This window comes from Gavia stellata, chromosome 1, assembly GCF_030936135.1.
Source record: "Gavia stellata isolate bGavSte3 chromosome 1, bGavSte3.hap2, whole genome shotgun sequence".
Lineage (NCBI taxonomy): Eukaryota > Metazoa > Chordata > Aves > Gaviiformes > Gaviidae > Gavia > Gavia stellata.
The window spans coordinates 12,681,681-12,705,501 of NC_082594.1; the positions used below are offsets into that span (position 1 = coordinate 12,681,681).

General features: G+C 41.7%; 1 protein-coding gene across 1 annotated transcript; it reads left to right on the plus strand.

The window, feature by feature from the left end:
- The first annotated feature begins 332 nt into the window (after positions 1 to 332).
- On the plus strand, positions 333 to 22,654 carry CEP57 (centrosomal protein 57). Its single transcript, XM_059835591.1, has 11 exons — positions 333 to 362; positions 5,811 to 5,967; positions 9,075 to 9,254; positions 9,711 to 9,832; positions 10,725 to 10,841; positions 16,384 to 16,461; positions 17,569 to 17,673; positions 17,833 to 17,913; positions 18,267 to 18,511; positions 19,220 to 19,364; positions 21,243 to 22,654. The coding sequence occupies exons 1-11, from the start codon at positions 333 to 335 to the stop codon at positions 21,477 to 21,479; spliced, it is 1,497 nt and encodes a 498-aa protein (XP_059691574.1). The 3' UTR covers positions 21,480 to 22,654.
- Positions 22,655 to 23,821: the final 1,167 nt, after the last annotated feature.

Sequence of the window (23,821 nt, forward strand, 5' to 3'; positions counted from 1 at the left end):
ACACGAATGCCTCGGCCGCTCGCTCCTCCCACACGCTTCCTCCCCGCTCGAGCGATTGGCCACAGGAGGCCGCACCGCCGCTGTTGACTTGTCCCCTTCGATTGGCTGAGAAGAGCCCTTCTTTTTTTATTGGGTAGCTCACGTGTCACTCAAATCTAGTCTATGACGGGCCCTCTTATTCCTTGGAGGAGGGGCTTAACCCCCGCTCCTCCCTTTCCATTGGCAAGCCGACGTGTCAGTCAAGTGGGACTTGATGAGCGCGAAAGGCGCCGCTGCCGCACGGGTGTCGCGCCTTAAAGGGACATGCACTAGTGTGGGGGCCCCCCGCGGAGATGGCGGCGGCGCGCGGTCATCAGCGCACGGTGAGACTCAGCGGCCGCCTCTTGAGGGGGCGGCCGCTCGGGGGGGAGCCCGTCCGGGGGGAGCCCGTCCGGGCCCCGCTGCGCGGCGCCGGGGCCGCCCGGGGGATGAGGGCCGGCGGAGCCTCCTCAGGCGTGCGGCGCTGCGCCCACAGTCCCTGCGGCCGGGAAGGGGGAGGCGGGCCCGGGGCCTTCGCCCGCGCCTCGCCGCACTGGAGCCGGGGCGAGGGGAAGGGCGGGCAATCCGGCCGCCGGGGGCTTGGGCAGGAGCAGGGCCGTGGCCGCGGCGGGCTCCGGGGGCAGCGGCCTGCCCGCTGCTGGTGTGCCGGGAGCAACGTGGGCGGTGGAAGCTCTCTTGTCTTTTAAATGCAGTTTAAGTATTAAAGCCCATCATATATGCACACGTATTTTATAAAAGCGACAGAAAGGGAGAAAGATACTTCGCGATTTAAACCAGCTCTCTTGCTGTCCCCGTGCCAGCGTCTGGAGAACGTATTTTTAAGCGCATGGGAATAAAATGTTGTATTTCGGTTTATTTTCAGAAATAATTTGGGGTCGTGACTTTGAAAACGCCTATTCCAAAGCCGGGAGATGCTCAGTTAAACACTTGACTGTGCCGTTACGGGTCAGTTACGCTAGCACAGCAAGCTGCCGCATCCCGTTGGAGAGCGGGTAATGGATTTAGTGTCTGCTCTTTCCCTCTTTGGGGAAAACTGAAGTTTAACTTCGGTATATACCTGTATCTTTAGGCGTGTGTGTGAGCACCTGGCTGATTTGGAGGTAATGCGTAGGTGGTTGCAAGCAGGGGACCAGAATTTCCTCGTTCACGTTCCTCTCAAGGTGCGGAGCGTGGAGAAGGAGCGGGACCCGTGTCTCTGCTGGTGACAGGGGACATGAAGAAATGGAGGCTTGGCTGGAGCAAGCACAGCGGGCTGTGCTGAGCTGGGTGGATGGAAGCTGCCTGCCTCCACCAGATCATCGCCTGAAGCAGGTGTTTCCAGCTGGGTTTCTTGTTTGATGTTTTGGCTTGATGTTTGTAGCTCTCTGAAGTCAAGTGGGTTTTTTGGTTGCTTTTTTTTCTGTGTAAGCGGCAATGTCTTACGTAATACTTTGGAGGAGTAGAGACAGCAGAAAGCGTGCTGAATGATGGTATGCAACATATGTCTTGTGAGGATTCGTGGTCTGGGGTCTCAATAGGTGTTTGGTGGGCACCCAGCTCAGTGTTCTGTGTTGTGTGTCTCTTCCTCCTCTGCAGTTTGGTCCAGTATTTACACTTGCACCAGCAAGGGTGGTGACAGAGTGTTTTGAGGACTCCTATATCCTTCCTGACTGGTATTTTTTCTGACATGCATAGAGAAGGATGTCAGAAAACTAGTTTTGGTCTTAAGTAGATGAGTGCAGGCTGTTTAATTTAGTTAGTAAACCAAAACTTTTAGGAAAAAAGCTGCCTGCTGAAGACTTTTCGTATGTGTTGAAAAAAAGGGAAAAAGCAAACTTTACACTTTCTGAATTTTGAAAATAGTTGCTTTTAATACATCTGGAACTCTGCAGCAGAAACGTAACAAAAATAATACTGTATTGTGCCAACATTTTTTTTCCCCTGTTTGATATAATGTCTTGACTAAGTTAACTTTTTAATGTCTGCTTTTAGCAGACATTAAAAGAGACGTTATTTAAATTTAGAGCACTCCTGACTGAGTTGTGTATCAGGCAGGCACAGACCACACTTAGGTTGGCCTCTGGGTGATAGGGACTGTTCTTCCCCGCTGTCCCAGTAATGTAGTACTGAGGGATGAGGGCAGGCTGCTAATTGAGATTGTCCCTCCAAAATGGCTATTTTGAACGTTTCAGTAACTGGGTACTTGGTTATTTTATGCTGAGTGAACTCAGTACTTGGTTAGTCTTGTTTTTTCGCAGTCTCTAGATAATTTTCCCCTATTTCAGCTGCTTCTTTTTTTTTTTTTTTAACCAAGCATGAGGACTACTGGGTGTCATTTAAAGCATTAGCAAGCTTCAATTTTTTTTTCTGTTACTACTTTTTTTTTCTGTTCTGAGCACCCATACAAGAACTTGCAATACACCCTCTCTAATTTAGTCCTTTTTCCCAGTGTCAAAGTGCTAGTACCAAAGACGCTGACTTGGTGCCTCCATGCTTTTTTGCTGCAGTTATTGTCTGAGAGATTATCTACATTTTTCTGCCTCTCTGGTTCTACAGTTTGTTTATAAATAATTGTTATTTTTACTGGCCAGGGATCTAGCCATATTCTGTATGATAATGGCCAGGGATCTAGCCATATTCTGTATGATAATGAGAAAGACATAGAGCTTTTCTTCCTTTTTCTTACTGAAAACATTTGGTATACCACTGAGATTAATAGCTGCCTGGAAAGTTTTCCATGGTGTCCCATATTTCTTCACTGCAACAGAAGAAGCAACAATGTTATGGTGGGTTGCTTTTACCGTCTACGTAAGTTGCTTGGTTTGAAAAGTGTACCTCTGCCCCAAGTTGCTGATTCTTATTTTAAAGCTTTCCATATGAGGTTATGTCTGATAAGGTGATACGCAATGGTGGCAGCAATGGATTTTGGAAGGTAATGTCCTCAGACATGTGAAGGTTAAATGTGCTCAGCTCGCTACCATTACGTAATGCTGGTGCGCTTAACTCCTCGTGGGACTGCTAAGCTTCTTCATTTACTATTATGAGGCTTTAGTGTGGCTTAAGGAAGGGAAGGCTATGGGGAGTACCCAGAATGAGGGGAGAAGATGTAGTTAGCAAATGTGGCCTGGCTGAGATTCAGAATAAATATATAGAGTTCCCTGATTTTCATAGGTATTTTTTTATGCTTCAGGATTTTCCTGAGCATCGCAGCATGATGCTCCCTGTCAGAATTTTCAAGAACAGAAACAGACTTAAGTATTTTTAATGCCTTGAGAGAAATTGAGGAGAAGAGCAGAGAATTGGTGTGATATTTGAGTCTGAGATCTGTGATGGGAAATTCCTTGATGCTGTTTCATAAACTTTCTCACGTTTTTCACTCAGGTTATTTAGAAGTCACTGTTTGTGAAACGGAATATAAACCAGTCTTTTGCTTAAACGTATAAGGAAAATGTACTTGGTAGCAAGTGATTATTTAGACTGAAGCAAAGAGTAATTGCCTATACAATAGACAATATTTCAGCACCATTTTTTCAGTATTTATTTAAAGCAGATATCTGCACTGACTATTGCACTATTCAAATCAGTGCCTGTACCCTGCATCCAGGTGAAATTTAGAAGACATGCAACTAGTCAAAAGTCTGTATTTGTTTTGCTTTATGTAAATTGGCATTCAGGTGTTTGACTGTGCTAGGTTTTTCTTTCAGTTAGTCTACTGTTGGCTAGAAAAACGTTACTTATGCCAGTAAAAACAAACAAAAAACCTCCTGTAGTTTGGGTTTTTTATGTAGTTATTTTTAATTCACAGACAAGGTATTACAGGTGAAACAGAAAGACATCTAGGAAAATTGTGATGCTGGCAGCCCTACTTTGATTTCAAACTGAGTCCCCTTTTCTTTTGACTGTTTCATGGGATACCTTTGATTTGAATCAATAGCAGATAGTATGTTGATATTTGAATCAATAGTTACTGTCATTTGGGTTGCTGAGGCTTACATTGCTGCTGTTGTTTTATTGCCTGCTGCATAAAGTACTGTGTTTCGCTTGGTTCATTTTTACTTCATTATTTGGTCTTATTATGCTACCTATGTTCATCAATTCACCATCCTGTAACGGTGATGGTTATTTTTGCAGGAGTGAGGTTTAGGTCTTGATGTTAGCACCTAGCAGGCTTTCATTTGGTTTTAAATTCACACATTCTAGTTAGACCAGTATGGCTGCTGAGCATAAAACATGTGTATATGCATGCATACAAAAACCTATTCAAAATGTTTTTATTAATATATTCTTATTTAGGGATTAGTGTTTTAATTGGCTTTCTGTGGTAGCAGAAGTTCTTGTGCAAATGCAGTTATTCCAAGAAGAGCAATTATGTTGTGTAGGAAAATGTTATAAACACAAACTGCAAAGCATTCATAAAACTGTACTTAGAAACACTCATTGATACATTCAGCGTACTTAGGGTCCTAATTTTCTTGTCCACAATGAATCACTTCATTTACAAGAGGAAATTAGCTGTGTATAGGCTTTAAATAACTTACAAATTTTCTTCATTTTTTCCCCTGTATTATCTTTCTTCCTCATAATGCATTTTGGGCCATTGTGTAATTTGCTATGAGATACTTACATAAATACTTCCTGTATTTTAATTTAGGTCACGATATGCTCCCAATAATTGGTATTTGCAAAAGCTTAAAAAAACCCTGCCAAGGTCAGCAATTGCTCAGTTGACATATTAGTGAAGTAAATGCAGTGCTCCTACAGCTTTCCACAGAGCATCTGTCTGCAGCCCACTTCTTTCTTAGGTTACCTTCAAATTCTGTTACTGACATGTTTAGTGGTGGGTACACTTGAGAGAAATTACTCTTGCACGTTAAAAATAAGCATTCGTATTTTATTTAATTCATATATACAAATCAGAAAGCTTAGGCCAGGTGGCCAGTTTTTGAGTCAAAACCATGAAGGCAGTATGCTAGGTGCCATCGCCCTTTTGCTTAGAAGAATCTTGTTAGAAAGCGCATGGTTTAATGGTATCCTGACAGCATAGCACGTTCATAGCTAGGTGGTCCCCTCTGGTCATTGCAACATCCAAAACGCAGCAAACTGTTTTTGAGAACAGTCTCAAGCTGATCTAACAGCATGTTGCTGCTCAGAGGCAGAGGTACCTTCCTGGCTGTGATCTGCTGCTGCTTTTCTTGTGCTGATACCACTAATCAAGTGTAGCATAAAGTCATCTAGATGTGTCTGCTAGTGAGCTGCAGTCTATTTATGGAAGGATAGGAAAGGTGAATTGAAGCCAGTGGAAAAGAGGAGTTGGGACTATGCAGCTGGAAGGGTGAGGTGAGGAGAGAGCATGTCCTCTGCCCCATCTACAGTCAGTGAGGTATTACGTTAGATGAGTGGATGTAGAACTGTGGTCCTGGGTGTGCTTTATCAGGTTTGGCCACCTTACTACAGTGTCTCGTGTGCAGTAAGTATAATCAGTAGTTAAGAAGACGGCTATTTTCCAGCTGATTGTGCATTACCTTCTCACAGTAAGCAAGAGACAGTAAGTAGAAAACAAAAGTGGAAATTGGAAACTAGTACAGAAAAGATATTTTCTTTCTGATACTGTTTTTAGTGGAGGGGAGTTGATATAAAAATGACACAGCCTAAGGCTATAAGGAAGGAAATACGGCTTTTGAGGTATAAGTCTCCTGCAGCAATACTTCTACACGTCATCTAATGAGATTCTACTTTTTGTTGTTGTGACAGAGAAACAAATGTGCTGAATAACAGCTTTGTTGTGTTTTCAGGATGATCTGCACAAAACTCATAACTCTGCATCAGCCACAGATGGACTCTCTGCAACTTCATTTATAGAATATCCAAAGTACAAGCCATTTATTAATTCAGATTTGCTGCGCTCCCCACGGAAACCAGTAATTCCCTATCCTGAAAGCAACAGCAGAGGTAATAGTTCAGCAAAGTTGTTTTCTTACCTGTTTCTAAATCATATGGTGAAATACTAGATGTCCACATCTACAAAGGTTGCAGTCTTTTTACCCTTTTATCACTTCCCAGTGATGTGCAGGTCACCTATTTTGTAGGTGCTTTGCACTTCTCTTTCTGAAGAATACCTAATGAAAAAGGTAATCTTACAGCTGAAGAATGATGTTCTTCTTCAGTAGTAGAGAGCTGTAAAATCGGCCGAGTACTTTGTGAAATTGTCCTGACATGTTTGTTTTTCTTTGCCCCTTTTTCAGTCCTCCTCTCCCTCAATCTTTCCTCTCTTGAGTTCACAGCTGAGTTTGAAATAAGGAGACTTTCATTCCCAAAAACGGTTTGGAGTAAAGAGGTGCTGTTGAAATGGGAAGGCTTGTCATGGACAAAGGGTGTGGCGAGAATATTTATTCTATCATTGAAGACTTAAAGCATACAGAAAGAGTATTATGCAGCATAGTGCTGAACAGAGAGATCACAACAGCAAAACAGGAGATTTTACTCCCATTTATCTTCCTTGTTTCTAGGCTATTCTGTCTCCTTTCTTTCCCACTTTTGTCCTGGTGTTATCTCCAGATAAACAGATTTGTTTTGCTTGACTTGACATGAACAAAAACATTCTTGGTTAGTTTTCTGTTGTGTTGGTGAATTGGCTTGTCATGAAATGAGCATACTCCAGAGCTGCCTTGGGGTAAGTACAGGGAGGCGGCAAGGGGAGTTGGGAGACTAGAGCAGGACTGATCCTTTGATGTGAGCTGTTTGGCTCAGGGTCATTGCAAAAATACTCCCTTGAAGACTGGAGTTGCATGGAGGCTTAAGGGTATGAAAAACTTGGTATTTTTTCCTTATAGGGAAAAAAGTGAAAAAGACTTAGGATGAATCCTAGTATTACTCAAACTAAGTAAAAAATCAGCATGATGGGCTGAAGTCCCTGTTCCAATAACATAATTCATGTCTGAATTACTAGAGACTTCTATGTTACTAACCTAGTAGATGAAATCTCAGTTCTTGAAGCGCTATTTCAAATGCAGTGTATGCTCTCATACTCTCAATGCCATCAGTTTTGAGAGTGCTGTTGACACAAAACTAAAGGAACCTTGTGACAGATTAAAAATTGGATGTGTAGGAAAGAGCTTTCTTATGAGTTACTGATGCAGACATATTTTTATAGATTGTCTTGCATGTTGCATTAGTGACAAACTTTTGAATTCCAAGTTTTCACTTGGCAACTTTTTTCAAGCAGGGAATGCCAACTCTGAAATAAGTAGGGACGGAGGGAGACTATCTGCTAAATTGTATCCCTTTTTAAAAATTATGAAATGTCTTTATTTTCAAAAAATGTTTAAGTAAATATGAATACGTACTGAAAATCAAATCCAACAGGCAGATGATCCAATATCTTGCTCTTTTTGCATAGCTTTTAAAAATGCAGAAGTGTTTTGGGGTGTATATTTTAGTGAGGTTAAGGATATATGAGAATTAACTTCAGATGGAAAAATAAATTTGATTGTTCTTGGAGGTCCTTACCACTCCTCCCAACCCCCAATTTAAAAAAAAAAAATCATATTGAAAAATCCTGAAATGGAGCATAATAAATCCTGCTTATTTTGGTTTGAATTTCTTTGTGTTTTATATGTGTGTGTCTCAGCATACATAGTTAATTTTGATACTCTAATAAGGATGACTGAATGATACTTGGTATCCTGTTGGGTTTCGTCTTTATCTATTCATTGCCTGAATTGCTTCATTGCCATATTTTGTTAGTCATTATTGTAAATATACAGAGATTTCAGTTTAGCTCTAAGGACAATAGTAACAAAGCTGTTCATAGTTTCAGCTATGAGCATTTCAACTGAATCCTGATAACAGTAATATAAATAGAGAAGACGGTACAGTTCGTGACTCTGATCTTGCAAACAGGGCCAAGTTACCTATAACTTTCCCCTTACCTGTCACTGCTGTCACCCACTTATTTACGTAACAGGTACCTTAAAGCAGGTAGTTTTTATTGATGTGATAGTCTAATGTGCTATTCTGCATTTCAAGATTTGATGATATTTTACTCTGGAAAACTCATTGTGATAATTATTTTTCCTTTTTTTTTTTGGTAATCTGATGCTTGAACAAATACGTAGTCACAGTTTTCTTGTGCTCATGCATTCTGTAATAAAGGTGCATTATTTCTTTACAGTGGATTTAAGCACAAAGGAGTGGATTAATGTGACCTCGCAGATTAGTCTGCTATATGAGCTGTCTATATAGAAGTTCCTGTGTTGTACTTTAACAGGACTGTATAGGGGAAAGGGCTTATGGTTATGGTTCCCTTTGCAGAATTAAACAATACAGTTAAGAGACGTAATACATCAGATTACCAGCAGATGGTCTAATTGCAAGGTGATGTGAGTTCTATTACAACTGCTTTTCTTTTTGTGGTGATGAATATACAAAGGTTTTGTTGAGTAATTGCTAAAGCAGGGAATGGAACAGAAAGAGGGAAAGCTGTTCAGCACAGAGGAGATGCATGTCTTGTGGGGGGAGGAGGAGAACACAAGTGCAAAACCAGAAGAATAAAAAAAAAGCTGCCACGTAAAGAAATAATAACTTTTATAGCTCTTCTGATAGCTAAAATTTGTCCTCTCTGTGATCATTCATAGTCGTGTTTGTATATTTGTTGTGTTAGCGTGCACTTGTAGAGGAATAATAATATAGAGAACTGCCACTGTTTTAACTATCTAGTTGTGACCTTTTATTTCCTTTTGATAAAGAGTCAGAAGATGCACTGTTCGCACTTAATCTGCAGAATATTTACGTGCCTTGTTCTGGGAATTGGATGCATCTTTCCCAAATGTTTCAGATGAAGGCGTGAACCAAGGGCATATATTTGTTTGAGACTAGTTTTAGAATCAGTTACGGTTTAAAGGGAAGCAGGTCTTAATTCCTGGAAGGAGTCTTGGATGCTGGTAAGGAACACTCTGTCTTTCTTACATAACATGCTTTTACAGACACGTTTCAAGTTCATTGTTACCTTGAAGTGATGATTTAATGGTATCTAACAAAACGTACTTGTTCAATTACAGCAATATTTTCTGCTCTGAAGAATCTCCAGGAAAAAATTCATCGACTGGAGTTGGAACGGCTTCAGGCGGAGGAGAATGTAAAACACCTCAGCAGGGAAACAGCAGACTATAAAAAAGTACTAAGTGAACAAATGCAACACAAAGAGCATGACAAGACTGAAGTGTCAAAGAAAAATCAAGGTTGTTTGCAAACTTTATATAGGTATTACAGAACACTGATGTGGAAGTGTTCAAGGCCAGGCTGGATGGGGCTTTTAGCAACCTGGTCTAGTGGAAGGTGTCCCTGCCCATGGTAGGGGGGTTGGAACTAGATGATCTTTAAGGTCCCTTCTAACCCAAACCATTCTATGATTCTGTGATTCTATGAAACTGATTTTTATTAATGCATAAAACTGTTCTAATTTACTTCGTTCAGCATCTTTTACTTTGCAATGACACATGGAGTTATGAAGAAATAATTTTAAAAGCATACTTTTTTTTAGGGATTTGCATGCATACAAAAGTTCATTAGGCTTAATCTGTGAGTTTCTTTAGATGGTCCTTTTCTTGTTTGTTTTGGAACCGTCTCAAAACCAGAAAAAAATGCCAGGAACAAGCAGTGCATGACTTCACTTTTCTGCCTTCTGTTATCTTCAGAACTGGCTTCTCAGCTGGCAGCTGCTGAGTCTCGGTGCAGCCTTTTAGAGAAACAGCTGGACTACATGAGAAAAATGATCCAGCATGCAGAAAATGAGAAGTCGCATCTTTTGGAGAAACAGGTGTGTCCTCAAGACTATCTCAGGGTTAAATTATAAAAATCATGAACTATGTCATGATTTTTCATAGTTACTATAATTTTAATTTTTTTAAGTGTGGATGTCTATTTCAGCTGGCCTTTATATACTTAGGTGTGGATAATTTCCCTACTTAGATTTCCCAGTCTTGTCAGGACCCTGGTATTTTCTGACTTTGAGGACCTGTCTCTAAGGCAATGTCAGGTTCCGATATTAGTAAGAATTGTTTGGTTCTGCGTGATTTGCTTACTACAGTAGCTCATCCTTATCCCTCAGTGATACATCCATGTGCCACTGGAAAAAAAACCTCCCTTTTGTGTTCACACTCTTCAGATCTTTGGGGATTTTCTTTACTAGTACTACTTTTGCTAAACCGGGGCTGCAATACTGATTCTGTAGAAATAATAGTAAAATTGCTATTTCCCACCATCTGTGACTGTGGGATTTGGCCTATATCTAAAACGAGCTTGAATTTTGTTTTATAGGAGTATGGATCACCTAGAGCTCTCTGTTCATTCATCTCTGTGGCTGTCCTATTTCAGTCTATTGATTTTTTTTTTTTCTGCAGTAAATATTTAAGGAAGCCATCTCTAATAGCAGAATAATGAGGGGTTTTTACCACATTGGGTTTGGAGGGAGGAGCAACTCCGCAGAATTCTCTTTCATCTGAATCTGGTTGAGTGCGAGGTTTCCAGCATTGGTGGACCAGTGGTGCAGTTTGCTCCCTAATCGTAACATCATCTAAAATTGCACAGAGGAGGTAGTAGTTCCTTTGGACTGTTTATGGGCCTCCTTTGTGCTGCGGACACAGGCTTACTATGGAAGGTCTTGTTTTATTGTGCTTATAATTGTGTTGCTTTTCACTTCTCCCTTCAAGGGCTCGTTGGAGAGAGATCGGCTTCTTGATCAGTCACATGTTCAGTCTAAATTGGAAAAGCTGGATATACTGGAAAAAGAGTACAGCAGACTTACTACGATGCAGTCCGTAGCAGAGGTCTGTCATTTCTATTGGGTACTATATCAGATTTATCTTGTTTATTGTAATCAGCACTTTATAGCTATATGTCAATAATTGAGCTGAGTAAAACTTTGTGCTGTAGAGAAAGACAGCAACTAAACATTTTTTTAAAGGTGAAGTGTTGTAAAAACTTAAATTATTGCTGAAAGTCTACATGGCCAGGTAGGCTTTAGGTCAATACATACTACAAGAGCTGGAGTTTTGTTAAGCCTTAACAATATCTGTTGGTATTGGTATTCCTCTTTTGTGGTTAGTTGGTGCCTAGGCATGTAGGATTGGGGGCATTCCTAAGCTCTCCACTTCTGAGTTCATGCCTTTGCGTGCTACTGAATGCTAGCAGTTATATTTTGTTATGACCCAGATTTGACTTGACTTACGTGGGTTTGGTGTGTTTGTGTTTTTCTTTTAGCCACTTGCCCTTCTCCTTAAGAAACACAATTATTACTAGTTATTTTGTGTGCAGAATTCTGGAGTCTGGCATTGCTAGGCCTCTAGCACTGGCTGACTGTCAGTGGGTTTGAACCAGTCTGCCTTTTCAGGATTCCTTTTGAATCGGTAGCTTTTACAAGTTCAACATGACCGTGTTTGGTCATATTCTTTTGTGGTGGGTTGACCCTGGCTGGATGCCAAGTGCCCATCAAGCTGCTCTATCACTCCCCCTCCTCAGCTGGACAGGGGAGAGAAAATGTAAGGAAAGGCTCGTGTGTTGAGACAAGGACAGGGAGAGATCATTCAGCAACTACTGTCATGGGCAAAATAGACTCAACTGAGGGAAATTAACTTAATTTATTACCAATCAAATCAGAGTAGGGTAATGAGAAATAAAGCCAAATCTTAAGAGTACCCTTCCCCCACCCCTCCCTTCTTCCTGGGCTCAACTTCACTCCCCATTTCTCTACCTCCTCCCCCTGAGCAGCACAAGGGGACAGGGAATGGGGGTTGCAGTCAGTTCATCACAAATCGTCTCTGTCACTCCATCCTCCTCAGGAGGAGGAGTCCTCACACTCTTCCCCTTTTCCAGTGTGGGGTCCCTCCCACGAGAGACAGTTCTCCATGAACTTCTCCAACATGGGTCCTTCCCACAGGCGCAGTTCTTCACGAACTGCTCCAGTGTGGGCCCTTTCCATGGGGTGCAGTCCTTCAGGAACAGACTGCTCCAGCGTGGGTCCCCCACAGGGTCACAAGTCCTGCCAGCGAACCTGCTCCAGCGTGGGCTCCTGTCTCTCCATGGGTCCACAGGTCCTGCCAGGAGCCTGCTCCAGCACAGGGTTCCCACAGGGTCACAGCCTCCTTTGGGCACATCCATCTGCTCCACCATGGGCTTCCGTTGGATTAACCATGGCTGACTGCTGGGTGCCCACCCAGCCACTCTCTCAATCCCCCTCTTCAACAGGACAGGGTCAAGATAAAGGGCACATCCACCTGCTCCAGCGTGGGGTCCTCCATGGGCTGCAGGTGGATATCTGCTCCACCGTGGACCTCCATGGGCTGCAGGGGCACAGCCTGCCTCACCATGGTCTTCACCAGGGGCTGCAGGGGAATCTCTGCCTGGAGCATCTCCTCCCCCTCCTTCACTGACCTTGGTGTTGTTCTAGGAACCTGAGAGTTGTTCCTCTCACATATTCTCACTCCTCTCTTTCCGGCTGCAGTTGCTCTTGTGCAGCAGCTTTTCCCCCTTCTTAAATAGGTTATCCCAGAGGTGCTATCACCATCGCTGATGGGCTCGGCCTTGACCAGTGGCGGATCTGTCTTTGAGGCCATCTGGCATTGGCTCTATCAGACACAGGGGAAGCTTCTAGCAGCTTCTCACAGAATCCACCCCTGTAGCCCCTCGCTACCAAAACCTTGCCATGCAAACCCAATACATCTTTCTGTGTACCATCTGTGGTGTTGGCTTCTGAAGTTCGGTCCACAGAACTCTTTCTGCTGCTGTAGAGAGACCACAAGACTCCCAAGCCTGGGAGCTACAAGAGGGCTTAACCAGGGAGAGGCTTCCACCTGCAAATTTCTTTCCCACCTCTGCAAAAGGAGCAGATAGTATATGATTAGATTGTGGTATTGAGGACAGCTCTGGACTCTATCAAAATTGTAGGCTTGCCACCCTGCACATCAGTCCTTACTAGGTGCTGAAGTAGATGGTGTTTTTCCAGGAGTACATAAGGAGATGTTTGATAGTAGATCTTTAGCTGGTTGGTTTGCTGCAGGACCCTTAGATGATACAACTGTTCTTGGAAGTCCCTGACCCAAGGCAGCTCTAACAAGCTATTTAAGATCTTGACACCCCATTGTCGTGAGTTGCAAGGAGAGATGAGTGTTTCCTGGGTCTTGTTCACTGAAAGTAACAGTAGGTTCCTCCAGGGTCAGAGTTGAAAGAACTGTTCCAGCAACCTGAATTCCTTTCTGAAGGGCTTTTACCAAGTTTTTGACTAGTAGCAGCTGGAGTTCGGTGGGGCTGGGTTGTTTGTGGTTTTGTGCCTGGCTGGTGAAAATAGTTTCAGCCTAACAGTTCTTTTTTTTTCTGGATCAGACTAGATGTCTTTGATTCTTTGATATCTTTAGGAATTAGTAGCTGTCATGGTTAAATCACAGTAGTGGAATTGGGTGTTAAATTCACCCAATTTTGAATCAATTCTAGGAACTGAGAGAAATCTGGATTTAGCTGTGACTAAAGGTCATTTTCCTTGTGATCATTATGCTGTCATGAGCCACTTTCTGATTGACAGATTGGCCTGCCTCTGCGCTTGCAGGCTATGCTCCTATGTGATCATCCATGTGCTAAGTGTTACCTTGTAATCCTGAAAGAGTGACTGCACTCTCCACTCAAGGCAGTTGCATCTGTTGCCTCTTTGATCTCTGCTGTAGTTGTGGCAAGACCACGGGAACATTTCCAAGTTGAATTTGTACATGGTGTGCTGAAATGGATGGAAAGTGGTGAGATGACTACTTAAGAGTGAGCAATGATTTAACTGCCTCTGATTTCAGACACTCTGCCAGAGCACAAGTTGTGTGTGCATCTTACTGAGAGCATTTAATCTCTGCAGAGCCGCTACCTGGCCCTATAAGTATTACCTTCAAGCAATTTGCCAATGTTAATCCTGCCTGTGAAAAGGAAATGCTGAGACTCCTATTCATGTGAATTACTCATAATCGGAGTACTTGCCTCAGAAGCATTTTCTAGTTTATGTTTATTGCAACTGTATTCCTGCAGTGCAGTCTCTGGATAGCTGCCTGAGAAGATCTGAACATGTCTATGTCTGATGATGGAGTAAGGGAACAGGGTTGTTCCCTAAAAGCGCAGTTTGGGCTCTGGTCTTGTGTATGGCCAGATGACCAGAATTTGAATGTATGTGTAGGTGACACTTCTGAAGAACTGTAGTTGCTAGTAATTGATCTTAATGCTAACAACGAGACTTAATAAAACCCCACCATTCTGTGAACAACAGAAGTAATGAATCCTCGCATCCTGTTGTGGCTGTACGCTACCTACACCTCTAGTTTTTCCTCTATCCTCTAATTGTCAGGTGGTGAGAAGCAACACCTGCCCTCTTCCAGCTGGGTATATGCTGACTGCTCAGCTGTTAAGCAGGTGCTAATTTGCAAGGTAGTGAAGCACAGAGGTAAAAGCTGTCTTCACACTGGGGACATTTTCTCTCTGGTGAAACTAATTTGGATGTTTATCCCAGCAGCCCATTTTTAGGAGATTTAGGTATTCTGTATCTATGGGGACTAGTATCTTTCTGTCTTCTTTGGTTCAAGTTGTTTGAAATTTATTTCAGTGACAACCAGAAGGATAGGTGAGGTGATCACATGAAATTTCATTTCTTTTAGAAAACGGGCAAAAATAGATGTTGAAGTACTTAATTTCTGTTTTTTCACTGAAATTTTTTTGCAGCAGTTAGTGGTGACTGAACAGAGTATTTTAGGCAGCTCAGTGCTGACCTGCAGTGCCCTTTCTGTGCCATGCTACCTTATGTGATGGGGAGTGTCTGCCTGACGGGGGGCTGAGCTTGGAAGGTGGATTGCATAATACCTTTTTCTATAAGCAAGAAAAAAATTTTTCTTTTGGGAATATAACTTGGATAGATAACTTCCAACAGAGTCTGAAAACACAATAAGATACACTCTTGCTGTGCAGTTTGAGTTGCACACTGCAGCTAAACAGCTGGCTGAGTGAATACTCTGTTTGTTTCAGTACAAAAGCATTGGCCTAGCTTCATGTCAGTCTTCAGTTCAAACAGAAGATTTGCTTCAATATTTCTGTATTAAAAATTCTGTCACACCTAACAGGTTAAACAAAGATCTTTGTGTGACTGACCACGTGAAAATCAAGAACTGTGCCGCATGCTGTAAAGGGTGCAAGAGGATTTTAAGTTACCTGGAATATATCTGATCTAAATGGGGGGGGGGAGGATTTAGTGAAAATGGTACTTTTGTTCAACAGAAAAAGTTGCTTCCTTTATGTAGTGCCTTTGTCCTCAATGTTTGTCCAGGGTTTTGCCTTTTAACGCCTTTGCATAACAGCTGGTTACATTAATCTTGCAGTTAATGCTTAAGAAAGGCAGAATTGAAATATTTACTACCTGTTCGAGTTCTCAGTGTAGTGGGTTTATAAACAAACAGAAGTGTACAAATATAGCTGTTACTTTGAATTGCATGCTTTTCTGCCTTAAGTTTGATTAGTGGCTCTGTGAATAATCAGTCTTTGGGGGAAGAAAAGGGAAGTTGTTTTGTGTCTTGGAGCTCTGGATCAGTTTTTTCACTCTGCTGTATAAAATCAGAAAGTTATTTAATAACTTTCAGATTGGGAGTTTAAGTAAGTGTATCTTAAACAAGGTTTTTATCTTGTTGGAAGGTTTAGAGACATGTGTGCCTTTCCCCTTAACTTTTTTCTTTGCAAAAGGCTTTCAAAGAGTTCTTGCATGTTTTTAACCATAAAAAGATTAAATCATTTCAGTTTTGCTTAAAGATATCTCAGAGGCATCATGTAAACTTTCTTCCCCCTTCTTTATTATGAAGGTAGCTAGACGTTCAAAAATTCCTCTCTTCTAAGAGTTTAAGTTAGAGATATTAGCAAAAGTACCTTTAGTGGTCTAAATAAAGCAAGTCTTCTCTCAGCTTATAATGATATATGATATACCTTTGTTAGGCCTTTTGTAATACAAAATATTTCAGGATAATGTACACAAAACAACCTACTTTCTGGGGTTTTTTACAACTGAAGAGAAAGACAGCCTTGTGTATTACTCTCCCTGTAGGCTGTGACTTAAATTCAGATAACCAATTGTGGAAGTAAAAATAGAAAAATCAATTAAGTTTTAAGCATAAGCACTTGACGGCTGTATTTATGCTTATACAGACAAAACTTCAGCTATCATTCTAATGCTGAAGTCTTCACTTAGCTTGAAGTTGTAAGTTGAACTGATAATACTTTTGCTCAAGCTCTTAGTATTGTAGGCTTCACGGAAAAAAAAGAATTGTTTCATCAGTAATACTATTATTTTCATTCAACTTTGACCAGAAAAAAATGAAAGAGCTGGAACAGAAGCTTCAGGAGGAAGAACATGCGAGGAAGCTTGTTCAGGAAAAGGCAGCTGAGGTAACCAACAGGAAATTTCTTTTGTAGTGGTATGCACTGTAATTAGCTCTTCCTTTCCATCAACTTTTCAACTAAACTTGCTGAAAATGTCTCCCATGTACAGAATAATGAAAACCTTGGTTTAGTCTTTTTTTTTTTTCCCCCCCTCCTGTCTGAGGTGCCAAATGTTCTTAAGTTCTCTGAGCTTTCCGGAAACCTTCTTTTAACAGCACCTGTGCACTGAAGTTTGATTTCTTCAATAAAAGAAGCTAGTTGTGAAAGAGGAGTAGAAATTCAGACAAATTCATAGTTGAGGATGTATGAGGATCTCTGCTTTAAATAGATCAAGCTCAACAAGTATGCTCCCTTGTTCATAATTATAACTAGAAATATTGAGGAAGGAAGCAAAAAAGAGGCAATATACTACTGGTTATGAGCCCATAAGGGCACTACTCTTCTGCTAACACTGAAGTGATGTGTTCATTAAATATTCATTGTATGTTGAAGAAGTATGCAGGTAATGTGTTAGGCTCTAGCATTAACCTTTGCCATGAGTTGCGGGGGGAGAGGAGGGTGTCTCAAATTAATCATGAATAATGGTTCTGTGAATGCTTCTAGTTGAGATTGCTTAGGAGATGGTTTCTAAAGCTGTACCATAGCTTTCTCTTGGAAAGAATAGTGAAGTGTATAGAGCTCACTGGTGACAGTGAGACTCCTGACCTTAACTGTTCCAATAGATGTATTTCCTGTCAAATTTCATAGAAGAGAAGGAATAGTTGTCTGTTAACTATATGCCATAGGATCAATTGAGCAGGCTTGGGTGGCCCAAATTCCCCAATATTTTGTCAAGTGTAAAGCATAGCTGATGTTTTGGCACTTGCCTGTATGGCAGCGATAAGACTAATGGTCTAACTTAATAGGATTAGTGATGAGAAGTGCTACCAGAGGAAGTATTCTTATTTAATGTTTAAATGGACCTTGGACTGCCGAAGCATCCTACACACTTGCAGCCCTTGCTTTCAGAGAGCCTGTATTTTAAAGATTGTTGTTTTGCAATTCTCAGCTTGCTTTGTGTCTGATCAGCTCTTAATATAATTCCAGTAACTCCCCTTATTCCCTCAATTAAAGCTTCAGACAGGCCTGGAAACCAACCGACTACTGATTCAAGCAGCATCACCATTGCTTTCTCCAAAAGCAAGAAAACCCAGGAAGAAAACTAAGCAGCCAGAGAAGGTAGCATGGGGGGAAGAGAAGGGCAATTACTGAGGGGTAAAGTAAGGGTGCATGCATGCAATCAGGAAGGTAGGTTGCCTCTTTTATTACAAAGCAAAGGGAAAACGGGTTTGCTGTATGTCGTCTTTTGATAAACATTTCTCTTTTCTTTCTTTCCAGAAATGCTCTCTTACAAGCCATCTCGCTACGCAGCCCCATTACAGACTGTGTCTGGGTGATGTACCCTTTGTAGCTGGGAAGGTGAGCTGCTTAATTCCAAAGCTTAATGCTCAGTAGCTGCAGCTCCAGAAGAGGCTTTAGCTTGGTGCACTCCTGACACCCAGTGGTCAGATCATTCTGTTTTCTTTGACTTTCCTTCCAGTTTGTCTTCAAAAGGCTTGTTGAATATCGGTAACTCACTGAAGTGGCATTTCCAAAAAATGGATCCTCTCTATGCTGCTAGTCAAGCTGTTCTTGCTAGTTCACATTCATTCAAACAAAAAATACATTCTTGGCAGCAAATCAAAACGGCTGTTGTTTTTAAATGTTCTCCATTATCAAGTAGGTTGTTGATAATGCCATTTAAAAGAAGTCTCTTTTACTTTTCCTTCCAGTCTACCAGTCCCAGTCATTCAGTTGGCGCTAACGTGCAACATGTCCTACACCTGATGAAACAACACACGAAAGCTTTGTGTAACAGTCGTGTGGTAAATGATACTCCACTAGCAAAACCCGCCAGTGCTGGTCATCCTGTCAGCAAAAGCAGAAAGTCATCTCTGCCAAAGGACTCTTCTTCATCCCAGGAAGAGCTCTCAGAAGTGTTGCTGACTTTACAAGATGAATTTGGACAGATGAGTTTGTGAGTTTGGCATATTCTCCATTGCAGATTATGAATGTAGATGCTTTACATTTTTGCCTTTTGCTTTGAAGTTGGAAGGTTTTGCCTGAGGAAGGAGTTAGTTTTAGGAAGTCTCTAGCATATAATCTCTTTGTTCTACTGGCTGCGGAGGCTGTCATTTCTCCTTGCAGTTAAAGAGAGATTCTGATAAACAGTCTGGACTCCAGAACTGTGTTTATATGCAACAGTGTTGAATTTGTGAGGGATAGACGAGAAGTGTGGTAACAGCCCCTGATGGAATGGACAAATACTCCATTAAAGGACAGCTTTACTAGTCATTTTGCTTGTCCTGGTTAACAGGATGTGAACTGTTATCCTGCTGCACAATTGTAGTAGACAGACACAAAATAGTAACTGCGTGAGTGCTGAGATCATGCCCTCAAGGGGTTGTTTGGTTATTTTGAATGTGTGCATTGAAGTTTGAAGCCACTTAGGTTATTGAAACTTAGCGTTGCAGCAGCCTGCCACCAGGCTGTGCTACTGTAATAATGCTGCTAACCAGCAAAACTGTTCTTGCTGGTTCATTATGGCATGTTGAACTTGTCTGGCCGCTGATGCTATGGTTTCCTAGAAGCGTTATTTCTGAACTGGGTTCAGAAAGAAGCGTTATTTCTGAAGCCAAGGGAGACTGACTGATGCAAGCTTTGTTCTGTCTGAATTCCATGCTAGTGATCACCAGCAGCTGTCAAAGCTTGTCCAGGAAGCCCCAACCATTGCAGTGAGGGAAGATCTGGAGAGGGAACTTGAGGCACTGGTGGGAAAGATGGAAGCAAAGGCAGACCAGATCAGCAAAGTCCGGAGGCATCGGTTGCAGGTGAGTTACTTTTGATTATGTTTATGCTTCTGTAGGGTTTCTATTTTAAGGGGGTTTTTTATGTTATGTCCTAATCTAGCAGCAATTGAATAAAGCAGAAGTAACCACTGTAGAGCAGTAGTGTCTAGCTTTAGCTTTGATGTCCCAAAGTTAGTCCACATGCCTCCATTGTTCTATGCCAGTATTTCTCCAGAAGTATCCTTTTTGTCTTACCACATCACCTTCGTGCCCACTCTTCATCCTGTCCTGGGCAGAGCTTTTGCATCTGTCCTTGCATTGCATTTTACGCTCCTCTCATCCCCAGAAAAAGGGAAAAGATAGTCTATACTGTACAATAGCAAATCCCACAGCTGTTGAATTCTGTAAACACAATGTAAGCTGGTTGGGCAATACACAAGATGAGAAACAGCAAATAGGGCTGAGAGGTGTGAGTCCACTTTCTGGGCTCCCAGCAGCCTGTCTGGGAGATATTTCTGGTTGGATATCTGATGTGTCAGGAGATACCCGTGTTCTGATCAGTCACGCTCACTCCTGGCACACGTCAAACAGCTGTGCTGAACCAAAGCAACCACTTTGCATGAGGTCCCTTGTGACAACCAGCTGCACAGATAGTGAGGGGAAAGCCCTCGTGAAATGCTGTTCTTCACATTGAACTTACAGTAACTGCAACTGTATTTAGAGAGATACCTAGATTCCCAGGGGCTTTCAGTGTTGAGCTGGATCTTTTAACAGTTCTTTCTTGGAGTAAATGACCTATTTATGTTTTGATTTGCATTTTATAAAACCTGATATATCTGTTTCAGTTTAAAACAACTTTTTAAAATGTTTTGAATAGCGTAGCCTGTTTGTTCAAAGCTATAAAACCTCTTGATTCCCTATTTTCTTTAATCTTCATTCATTTTAGTGAAATTCTTCCAAAGAGCTTAACCCCATGTGTTCAGTTCTGGTTCAGTTCATATGAACCAAGAAGATTCACCCTCATCTGATGTAACTTAGACACAAAATATGTACTGAGAGCATTGGTGCTGACATCCAAAATGGACACATGAAATGTTTTCAAGCAGAGGCATTACTCGCCTTTGATATCTTATGATCTTCAGAGGAACTGTTGCAGAGAAACAGATGTGTAGTAGTTCCCAGTAGTGATGATTCTGCATACACTGAGGCTTTTGACTAGCTATTGGCAAAAGTTTTAGGAGTCAGCGTTCAGGGAAATTGCTGCACGCTATAAACTAGGAGGAGGGAGCACCACTACCTGAAGCGAGGGGAGCTGTGGAAGCCAGCCGTTTTGCAGTTTGAGAGCATGAATGTATCTTCACCTTAGACTCTGTCCACTTCCCCATTGAAGCTCATCCTTGTTGCTGAGGACTGAGTGTTACAAGCTGCGATTTATAGTGCTGTGTGGGGATACCAGCTCTTCACCTCAGCAGAGTTTTGGTATTCTTTTTAAAGCTGTGTCTATCTATCTCTGACAGTGACTGGCTATTAAAATCACTAGTATGCGTGTAGAAAAATTTGTTTTCTGTTTGTTCTTTTCTTTTAATCACTGGATGGTAACAGTGACAAACCAACTTTTTGTCATATGTAACTTTTTCTGTTACGTTCATGATGGAGACATTCGCCCATAATCAGCTTATCAGTTTTTAAAGAGAGAACCTAGTAGTTGAGACTATAAGCTGAACACAGTTCTAAAGATGGGAATATAGCAGTGCTGTGTAAGGAAAACAAAATATTATTCAGGGTGACTTGGGAGCATCCATTTGCTTATGTGGGTGAGATAAGCAGTGGGATATTTCAGCTGTCTGGAAGAATTGCAGAACATAACATAAACTGAAACAAGGTCACTGCTTAATGTTTGTCTTTGGGGTTCTCTTTCAGCTAGAGAGACTTAAGAGAGAATGCAAGTCCAAAAGGACTTCTGCCAAACAAATAAAAGACAGCAGGTTCCCCGTTAGTGAGGTTAAAGTAACAACTACAGTAACCACAAAAGGCAAGAATGCTGGTCCCATCAAAGTGAAACCTGGAGAGAAGAGTCGGAAAAATCTTCAGTTGTTGAGAGACATGCAGACCATACAGACTTCACTACAGAAAGATGATATCAGCTGGGACTACTGACCGTTCCGCAGGAGATGTTCTTCAACCATCCTGCTCAAATTTTCTCACATTATGGATATAAAGCAGCTGCCTTTCTGGCTATGTGAAAGAGACTACTGTATGCTAAGTGCACTTTTGAAATATGGGCCCTTAATTCTCCATCCCTGGGTTTGTTTGTATATATTATGGTCTAGCTTAAAACTCATTCCATTTTTAAGGTACCCAGCCACTGAATCTAACCATAGGTCTCCACCAGTTCCTTTTGTGTTATGCTTCTGGCAGTCCCTCCATTTTCTTTCAGCACACTAAGCACCGCAGGTTTATGTGGATTGGTGTGGGTGAAATGCCAGTGCGATTTCCTGCTATTGTTGAACTGTGCATTGGGAGGCTTCTCGAGATGCATCCTCTTGAAAACGATGCTGCGACCCTAAGCCTTAAGGGCTTTTGTCGGTTCTGTTCTGTGTGCAGCTGCAGTTACACGAACTCTGAGAGTGTCTAAGGGAGACCAGGTCAACCCTTTAAAGCTGTCCTGTGGAGCTCTCCTCGAAAAGCTGCCCTAGTTCATGTTGTGCTACACTGCATTAGTGAGCACTAATGGCCATGGATGTCTGAGTACTCAAAAAAGGAGCAAAATAACTTTTCTGCATTATTTTACTTAATGATTGGTTGAATTCTTTTCAAGTCTGAAGAGTGAAATTTTTCTATAGAAATCCTACTTTATGAGAAAGCTGTAGGATAGGGGATAATAGCCCATCTAGTCCACAGCTAGGGGTGGTAAAGGAGTGAGATAAACCACAGGTGTTTTAAACTGCAAGTGCCTCAATCATGCCATTCAGTCCTGGCATCTTGCTTTTAACTTGAAATACATGCTTTGATGAGCTATCTACTTTGGTAGTGGTGCAATTCATTTTGCACTGACTTGCACAGCTGAGTAAATGTTATTTATTATGTTAATAATGTTAAGAATTTCCTATTAATGGAATGTATAGAAGACCTAGATTACCTGTTTATACAGTTGAAAAGTAATAAAGCCAGCTTGCCTGTTGAATGAATTGTGGGAAAGCTGCATTTCCTCTAAACTAACTCAGCCTTTGCAGCACTGCCCCATCCAGTGTGCTCTTTGCGGTGATGTGACATCTCCCTGTTCAGGGTGATGAATATGAGCTGCTAGCAGGCTGCAGGTACGGCGAGGTGCAGAGTTGTCCACCCTTGCCTCTAGCTGAACAGGCAGGGAACTCTAGGGTCAACACAGGCAGAAGGGACTTGGGTTTTAATTATATGTAGGTGATCCATCCTGCTTGCCTTGCATCTGAGGCACAGAAGGTTTTAGCTGTGAGGGGAGAAGTTAGAAGCTGTTAGCCAGGCCTGGAGCCATCCCCTTTAACGTCACTATGTTAGAGACACTGACTCCAGGTAGCTCGAGCAGCCACTTGGAGAGTAGTTCATCCTGGAGGTTCTGAAACATCAGTAGCTGACACTACTCTTGGTAATCTTGTTTGGGAAGGACCGCTGGGGATCAGCTTGCTCAAAGATGAGTTAACTTCAGCATTACCTCAGGCTCTCCTCATGTAGCTCTTTACTGATGGAGGGCTTAGGAGTATTTTAGACTCCATATGTGCCACATACAGTGAATGAGGTGCCCACGTTGGAATTAAACCTACTAGGGGTGAGAGCATCAAGGAGCAGGGATTGAGTTGATCCCAAATTGTCCCAGTGAATTTGGGCTTAACATGAGTTACACTGGAAAATATGAACCCTCCTTTTACACAGAAGTTACTATGCTAATGCACTGTAAAGTGCAGAAATTGTTTGGTTTTTTTTTATTGTGAAAGTATTTCTAGAATATTGAGCAGCTAAGCAGTGTATGTGTATTAATACTGGTCTGTATAGGATAAGAGTATCTTGTCCAAAGATGAATTTTGTTTTCCTGTCATTCTAAATTTCAGCATTTGAACACCAGCATCTTGCAAAACCACCTGCAGAAGAATGAAAGATATTTGGATTCAACATACTAAATTTTCAGTGCTATTTTATTAATGTTTGCATGTCCTACAAGTCCTTTGGAGAACCACATAGTTGAGAATAAGGGCACAGGAACTTTACCCATTTAGCAGTTTTTATTAGTGTTAAGGAAACCAAACAGCCTTCATCAAGAAACAAAATATACACACACAGTCAATTTGCTAATATAGAATAATGCTATGAACCATCTTATATAGTGATTGTACATAAGAGCAGATCTGCCCTTTAATCTTAAAGCAAATCCAAGTCCTTCAGAAGGTATTTTGTGTGGATTCTTAGCACTATTGAACCATAACATCTCAGGCCACCCTGTAACAAATGCAGTGACGCTATACAGCCTG